The sequence below is a fragment of the Pygoscelis adeliae genome, unplaced genomic scaffold (genome assembly GCF_000699105.1).
Source record: "Pygoscelis adeliae isolate BGI_AS28 unplaced genomic scaffold, ASM69910v1 Scaffold3, whole genome shotgun sequence".
NCBI lineage: Eukaryota > Metazoa > Chordata > Aves > Sphenisciformes > Spheniscidae > Pygoscelis > Pygoscelis adeliae.
Window position 1 is genome coordinate 127236 of NW_008824446.1, and position 9056 is coordinate 136291.

General features: G+C 40.9%; 1 protein-coding gene across 1 annotated transcript in view; it reads left to right on the top strand.

Moving 5' to 3' along the window:
- The window catches only part of PLEKHH1 (pleckstrin homology domain containing, family H (with MyTH4 domain) member 1), a 45913-nt gene extending 40989 nt beyond the window's left edge, over positions 1-4924 (top strand). Inside the window, exons 24-28 of the mRNA XM_009320968.1 lie at positions 702-844; positions 1932-2061; positions 3662-3748; positions 4294-4440; positions 4748-4924. Coding sequence (XP_009319243.1) covers positions 702-844; positions 1932-2061; positions 3662-3748; positions 4294-4440; positions 4748-4924 — 684 coding nt within the window. The remainder of the gene's footprint in view (positions 1-701; positions 845-1931; positions 2062-3661; positions 3749-4293; positions 4441-4747) is intronic.
- Positions 4925-9056: the final 4132 nt, after the last annotated feature.

The following is a 9056-nucleotide window of genomic DNA, read 5'->3' on the forward strand; positions in this document are numbered from 1 at the left end:
TCTGCTATAGGAGTGCCTCTCCTTTCCTTCTGAAGAAAAATATTGGCAAAAACAGTGAGGCTGGACTATCCCCAGAACTGCTCCAAGTAGTGTCTTAAAAATATGGAAATAGTATCACTACTAGAATTCCACTTAATAGTAAAAACTTTCCCTGTTGCACTACCAATAGCCTCTTACTCAGGAAGGGTATCTTGTGGGATCCTCCATTAGACCTTCAGGCTTGCATTTAGCATTTTACCACATAAAACACACAGTATGGGTTGTGGGCATGATAAGCAGGATAATAGTTTCTTACTGAGCTGAAACTGATTGTTGCATTTGTTAAAGCAACGTAAACTGAGATGAAGAAGCCGGGAACATCGTCCAAACGATTTACAAATAGGCTGTTTTAATTGGCCAGTTGAAAACAAACCCCAAAAGCTTGGCAGTTATACAGAAGTGTCTCCCTACAAGTAGCTGGCTGAGATCTTGTTTAACTTTCTTAGATCAGTGAAGAATTCCTTGGGCAGTCATGTCCTCAGTAGTTGCTCTGTGGTATACATTTACTATGGTAAATGCTGTAGACAAAGTTCCCCAGCCTAATGGTGTATTTTTGCATGACTAATAAACACAGTAGTTATCAGTATGGAAATTCATGGAATGCTTTACTGCACTAAAAACCCCATAGTTCTGTTGCACTATAAACTGTAATGTTGTCTTAGGTGGAATTTGGGGATTTGGATCGACCAGGATCTTCAAGTCCTGGCGGAACATCACAATCGAAAATGCAGCATCTTCTCCACCAGGTCTTAGATAAATTCTACCCCAAACGCTACAAGCAAAACCTTACTCCTGAACAGCTCAGGTAAATAGTTTGCTCTTCTATACTTTGCACTGAAACAAATTTTACTTGCAAAATTCTGTCTTTATATTTAAGAAGTTTCAAGGCGCCCTGTCAAGATTATTTGACGTAGAAACGAAACACAAGTGTCAGGAAAAGGTTCCTTTAAAAGAAAATAGCAGTTAACTAATACAAAAAGAGCAAAATCACCAACTAACTTTCCCCTAGACAAGATATTTAAGCCTTTCACTTCCAAATTAAGCATCTCGGTTCCAACAAACTGTAACCTAAGCCTAAGATGAATTCTGTTTCTGAATTTTTGTTTTACCCTTCCCCCAAGTGTCAATTGAATCCAGATGCCTAACATTTGCAATGAGCCATAAAGCCAGCACATATGGGCTGCTTCAGGCCATGCAGCAATTCTGGTGGGACATATTTTGGCAGGGCTTTTTGATATTCTGACTTGGAAATTCTCACACACAATGCAGAGATCTCAAGTACTCAAGTACAGAGTTCACATGCTGCCATGGATCTCAGCTCTAACTGTTTTAACAAGAGAGAATGATAACCTTCCAGATCCAAAGCTACTTAGGGATGCAGTGATGGAACTAACACAATTACCTCCTTTTGGAAGCAAATTCCATCTGCATGTAGCAAGATAACTGCCAAACCATCCCTAGTGAGCCAAATCAAGAGTGAGTTAATATATATTGCCACTCCATATAGAGCATACTACAGACAAGTTAAGATGAAGGTGAGAGTATAATTGAATGTGAAGACAAGCTGGGCAGGATTTTACTGTAACAGCTGCCTGAGTGTTTGTAGTTACAGTTGTTTAATATATACACTAGTGAGCAACCTATATGTCACTGGGATTCCTGGGTGTTCAAGTATAACTAGCAGTAAAATAATTGTGGAAGTAGAGAAAATGCTAAAATAAACTCAGGTTGTACAACCCTCATTACAGACAGTGCTGTTAGCACTGTCAGTTGTGCTGTGTAGAACAGCTCTTTTGGAATGAGAGGTACATCTATTAACTGTCATAATTTTACTCACCTTTCCTTGGAAGACATTAGTAAATAATGCCGTCTTGTGTCTTGGATTCTGAAAGGCAACTGGCTGACACGCTGGCGACGAAGTGGATGGTGCTGCACGGATGCTCTCCACCAGAATGCGTTCGAATTTATTTGACGGTGGCCCGGAAATGGCCTCTCTTTGGAACCAAAATATTTGCTGCTAAGGTAACTGGAGCACATTTTTTTTTTCCTTTTCCTGAGAGTGAACTATCTGAGCAGACATATACCTATGATCTCTGGTAACACGGGTTGAAAATGCTTCTACTTCAGGAAGAGGAAAAACTGAACAAGACTGTTCAGAACGAACAGCTCTGTTTGGTACCACACAGGTTTAGAAAGAAGGAAGAGAAACATGTTCTAAACACTAGGGGTTGCTAGCGTTCAGTAAATAAACACTGAAGGTTCCCTGGCTGCGTCAGTTGATCATAATACAGGGTACTAACTCTCCTTACAAACCTTGCCAAAGCTTTCTCAGACAGGAATTTCCCAGGTCATCAAGGCTGCAATGATAGTTTAAAAAATACTATTTACATACCACTGGGGGGGTGAAAGGGAGGAGTCCCCCATAAATCACACCTGGCAGATGATGCTAGCTAAAAGAATGGGTATTTCAGTCCTGTTCTCTGCTTGACACAGAGCTGGCTGCTTTCCTTGCCACATGAGAGAGGCAAGCACTGCTAATGTCCTGGTGCAGAAACAGGCAAACTAAAGCACGTATTGGGTAAGCTGCCAGCCCACAGGCATCAGTGGGACAGCAAAGAACAGCTGGAGGGAGTGCTTCTCCAAGTAGCTTGTACCATCCCTCAGCCCATCCCAGACTAGAGCTCTGTACCTATGACCTATGCCCGAACTAATGTCTTAGCACATAGTGGCTGTCTGAGAAATCTTGTTTTGGCATTAACCATCTTCCCCAACCCAGCAGAAACCTCCTCCATTGAAAGCTTGAGAAAGGTCTCGTTCGTAGTTACATGTCTCTTGCTTTGAAGTCAAAGCTGCTATAGTTATGGAATAAAGTCTGAGGATGAAAGGGATCTCTTGAGTAAATATACAAGAAGTTTTCGAAAAGACAATTATTTCCACTGTCAGCAGTAAAAGCAGGAGAGGCTACTGGTATTTGAGGTTACTGACACTGAAGAATCAGAATATAGAATAGTTCCACTCCGTTTAAGTAATGTTGATATTTCTGATGATTAACATATTTTATAACTTTTCAATAGTTAAACAGCAAAGCCAATGACATTAGCCATGTAATAGCAGATTCCCAGGAAAGATTCATGTCATTAGCCATAACAACACATAACTCATCTTTAACAGATAATTGATGCACATTTGTCAAAATCTGTAAGAAAGAAAATTGCATTGATGTGATGGTACTGGGTGCACTGCTATTATAGAAACCAACAGGCTTCACTGCCTGCCTGACTGATGGGAGTAGTGTAAGAACCAGAGCAGAGCAGAACTGCTTTGTTGCTCTGTCCTAGCACTTCCTTCAGTTTTAACTACACTGACGGAATTTAATTAATATCAAAGCCTTCATTATCATTGCATCTCTTGTGCCACTAGTCCCAAAATTCTATGTAAATCTGAAAACATTATTCCAGATTTTGAGAGAAGTCCTTTTTAAAAAATCAAACCAGGTCAGACCAGTAAGCCTATAGGATTCTCTCTCATCTTCACTTTATCCTTAAAACCCAAGATTTATGTCAGAAACATCTTTGTGTGGTGGTCAAGAAATATCTAAATTAATAATTTTCTTTTTCTCTAGCCTATTTTGCCTTCCTCATTGGAAGACTGTCCAGTCTGGATAGCTGTGAACGAAGATGGTATCAGCATACTGGATTATAACACTATGGTACGGTGAGGAACACTGTTTAAGAAAAATAACTTACCTCCCACAGAAAGACATTCCCCTGAGTCCACTTAAAGTCACTAAAAGTTTGTCTTTAACTTCAAATGGATCCAGAAGTTAATTTGTAGAAGTCAGAGATGAGGGAAGTCAGTGCTATGTTTGAACGCTACATAAACAAAGGAAAATTACAGCTACAGTGTAAGGTAAGGTTTCATGAAACAGCTAACTGCCTCTGATGGGCAGCAAACATGCTCATACATCTTGCAAAATCTCAGTGGTATGTGCTCTACTACCACCATCTGGGATATAACAAAGTTTGGACTACTGCTCTGAAGCAGCGAGGCATCGAGCAAGCTAGGAGAAAACTAGAAATGCAATTCTCATTTGAGATTTCTCTGCCAGCTGTTACCTATAGAGCCAGTTACCTATACTGCCTATTACTGCTGGAGATCTGGTGTTCTTGCATTAAGTAGCAAATATACTGGTTTAAGGTGGCCGTTTTTTCTTTTACAGAACTATGACTCTTTCAAACTCTCTGTTGTCTGCAGCACTTGAAGGTCTCTTATTCATACTCCTCTGTGCTGACCTTTGGAGGCTGTCGAGATGACTTCATGATTGTAGTCAGTCAAATGAAAGACAGGAGTTCTGGAAAAAACAGCACTGAAAAACTCCTTTTCACAATGGCAATTCCAAAGGTAATTACAAAACAAACAGTGAGTTTCTTTCCAGCTGGCAGCATCACAGCTGGGCATTTTGTACAAGCCCTGGGGACCGGTACTTGTGGCTGCTGCACTAGCTATATACATTCAATAAATCCCTTGTAAGCTGGAACCTTTAATCAAGAGACTTTTTCTACCTAACTCTTACAGACCTTCATTTCAAAACCAAACAATTCCATGTGAGAAAGCCAGTTGCAAAAGTTATGCAGTCAATAGGTTCTAAAAATCAAAGGGCACTCTTACCTCTAATTGACTTGCAGTTAATAATTTTCTTTTTCCCTAGATTGTTGAAGCAACACTGCTTATTGCCAGCTATATTAACTACCGTTCGACACCTTCACTCCTACCTTCTACACAGCCCTCCCAAAGCAAAACACCTGCCAACAAGCTCTGGGAGACTGAAAGTCGGTGCTTTTTTCCTTCCGTGCCCCGAAGCACTAAGGGGCCCACCCTGCTCTGAGGGCTCATTCCAAATGACTTGGGGGATTTTTTGGGGTTGTTTTCTGTTGTTTGTTTTTTTGGTTTGTGGTTTTTCTTTTGCACTGCTCTGTACTGAATTGCAGACTGCTATGATTTTGCTGGTTACACACCTTACTTTAATGCGATTCTTTTTCCATAATAATAGACAAAGTTCCTTAGTGTGGGTAGAGGCAGTGTCCTTTCTCTTAAAAAAAAAAAGTTGATTTTGGGGACTGTGCAGGAGTTTCCTTTCCATGCCACATTCCATCCAGAATACCATGCCTCAGGTCATTTGTTTGCACAGCGCTCCAGCCACACTACATCTGCTCTCTTTCCTTGCACCTATTCTTCTTCCATCTCCTGATCTTACTGCTTTGCTTACAAGCACGTGTTCTCTTTGATCCCTCACACTTTCAGCTTTGCACCTGCCTTTAGATCACTGCACACCCTGTGTGTGGAATCTCAGCCCAGCTCTTAAAACTCCTAGTGACCTCTTTTCCTCATCAGTTATCCCCTTTCAGTTATTATAATTATTTCCAATAATCTTCTGTCTGCATCAATCCCTAACTTGCTCACTTTTTACCTGAATTAGACTGCAACCTCTGCAAGGCAGATTTGAGTGGTATATAGGCTTGAATCTGACTGCAGTGAGTTGAGCACACAGTCCTGTGAAAAGTAAAAAAGAGGTGCTAATGGATACTGTGGCATGAACCCTGTGCGAGGATTCATCCTGTTGAATACTGCCTGTATTAGGAGCTGCGTATCACCGCATCATAAACTAGATATACACAGAAAAGGCTATTACCAGAGTGTAAAGATTAACGTGACATAGTCTGATCAGTTAGTTTGGACATAACTTCAGCTCTGTGCTCTGGTTGTGAATAGCCATCATATTAAAGTTTTTACCAGTGTTCAAATTCAATGTTGCCACTCCCAGAACAACTATTAAGATGTCTTTTTGCAGAGACTATAATAGCTTTTATGCAACTGCTTAACACAACAAAGAGGACAATTTAATTTTCCCTGGAGCTATAGCAACTCCTCCCTGAAACTGATGCTAAAATTGAAAGACAAACTTTCCAAGTCCTTGCTCTGGATGTGAAAGAAAGAAAGAGGAGACTGTTGAGAAGGAAGAGGAACTAAACTGACAGGAATAATTCCTATGCAAGTCAAAGGTAATTTCAGACCTGAAATAGGGAGTATAGAATAAGAGTTCAGTGGTACTCAAGAATATTTTCAACTTCAAATAAAGGTGGAAACCTACTTTCTTTGCATGTTGAGGACTCAGAACAACTGGGATTGGAACAGTGTCAGATGATGCCCTAGCCCCTACAGGACTGATGCATTTTGGGAATCGACGCTGTTCTATGCAATAGATGAACATTAGATCTCTGCTGCAGGGCCGAATGTGTCACATGCTCCACCATCAGACAAGCACTTTCAAAGACTCCTTCTGTTAATCACTGTTGTAGATGTTTGGGATGTGTTTGAAACTGCACATAATCTCAGACAAAGGAAGACGAGGCAAGCAAATTTTGTACTTTTTTCTGTCTCTCAGCAACTGGAACAGATCTTCTCAAACCAGCTCTGCCATTCTGACTTGACAGAAGCTGCTTCCTTCATGCTACCATAGCAAGGAGGAGGTAGTCAGCAAATGTGTACTCAAGTATTGTTCTTCCGACTTTCCTAAAGAATTTTTTTTGTCTGTTTCAAAGGGACTTCATTATGATTGAGAAAGTTAATAGATCTTAAACAAATAAAAGAAAAATAGCAATACTTCTTGAAAAATCTAAATCTACCTGGCTTGAGTTCAGCTATTTTGATAGCTGAACTATCAAAGCTAAGGAAGAATAACTGCACTTTCAAAAGTACCGTGTGCAGCTTCATAATAATTATGCATTCATGGGCAACTTTCCCAAATTAAAACAGTGTGAATCCAACCATTAGAAAGAATTCAGCAATAGCAAACCAAAGCTATTCGCAAATGAACCAACCAACCATACCAGTGTTTTTACTCCCTAGTACCTGCCACCAACGTTGAAACATCCAACTCCTGCACACAGTGGAGCTGATACTTCAAGAAGTTTGCGTTTCATGCTTATGGCGGGTGCAAAGCCACAAATTAAGAGAAAAGCACGGAACAGACAAAAAAATCTTTCTAAGCAATCCCTTATCAGCATCTTTGTAACATAAAAAAACCCAAACAAACAAAAAAAGAATGACCTGACCCAAACCACCTCATGGTGGGTTGTGGAAACAATATGGCAGACATAAGACAGGAAAAGATTGTATGAACAGAGACCTGATTTGCACATACTGGAATGTACTCACTTATGAATTTAAGGACCATCCCTTGAAGTTATGGAAAAGGGTAGAAGCTTTCTGAGCCAAAAACAATTTTGAGAAGGTATTTAGTTTTTTTTTTCTTAGATACTTCTAAGTGACTATATATCCTGACGCAGTGGTCAGTAGTATGTATCTCCTCCCTCTCTTCCCCCACCCCCCGTGATCTTAGTATAGCTACATCAGTTTGAATAGAGTGAGCATTATTCGTCCTCACGCAATCACCTGTGCCTAACAAATCCTCCTGTACCTGAAGGTCTGTTTGGCAGCCTGCTTCTTGTATCCCACCAGTAACAAAGCTGCTTCAGAATAAGCTGAGCTGTCATCGGTGCTGGGGATGCTCAAAGCGTAAGTCTCCAGTTCACAGTTCAGAGGCTGTACTTACCTTACGGTGCTAACACTCATGTCCTCAGAGACTTGTACCAGGGCAAACAGGAAGGAGAGATGTTGAATAAGCAAGAGTGGTCCTGAAGCTCATTATTTTCTGCCATAACTGCACTTTAAATTGAGAAGCATGGCATATAGAACTCTTTTTTCTTCCTTATTTCTTAAAAATATTCAGCAATACTTGAGTATTTCAGGGGCCACCCCACTCTGATGGATGCACATATACCTCCTATTTATAGCTTACCTGACTTCAACCAACCAACCCTGTGTAGATATCTATTTTGTGTGATTCTTTGGTAGAGAAAACAATTTTTATTTTAATCAATGCTTTTGGCAACTGATTGACTATTGCTGCAGCACAGAATGGGATGACAAAAGCCTTTGTTTTCCTAACTGCTGTGTGTATGTAAAAGGCTGGCTGGGAGATACTGTGAGATTGCTGTTTGTTCTTAATAAAATGCAGTTATCATGAATTAAACTGTATTATTCTCAGAATGAAAGAAACTATTTTGAAAGCCAAAAGTCTCGATGTAAACAAAAATGGACAAAGATTGTGTTTGGTATCCAGGCACATACCTGGTGCAAAACCTGCCCTAGTCTGATTCCTTGTTTCTCTCTGCTGATCTTCTCTCAGCTTTAGTGGATGACTAAAGTGCACTCCCATGGGCACAGAATGTTCACTCCTTCAAAAGATGGCTAAGACATTCTTCCAGGCTTCCTCCTGTGGCACAGCTACCTGGCCACTTCTTCAGCGCACATTCTCAGGACTTCATGGCATTTTTACAGCATAGTCAATGTTCCCAGCACACTCTTAAGACCAAGACTCTGTCCGCTCTGCTGAGTCATAATTTATTTTCTGACACGTTCTCCCCATGGCTTAGCGAACCCTCCTCAAGGGCCTTGCCCATTTCTCCCCCCCATGACGAAACACAACCTGGCCAAACCACACCCTGAGCCATACGCAACTCAAGTGTACCACATGGTTCTTAGTTAAAGGACCTCTGCTGTAGTCATTTACACAGTCACGCTCCCAGGGCCTGCCACCGTTGTTACTAGCCAATTTCTGCCCCAATACCCGCCCTTCCCAGTTCTGCATGGACTTGCAAACAAACACAGTTTGCATCGGGGTGCAGCTTCACTAACTTCAGAGAGACCTACCAACCTATATTAGGGCAGCACTGGAGTTAAAAATCTGGCCAACCCCAACATTTGAAGTATTTATGAGAAATAAAACCATTAAAAATTAAGTAACCTAGACAACGTTACCCAAAAACCCGTGGCACATCCCCAAGCTGCTGCCTTTCACTTGGACAACCAGAATACTGCCTGTGACATGAGCTAACCTGTGTCTTTCAAACTTCCTGGCACCGTGAAAAAAAAAAATCACCTTATCTCTATCATAT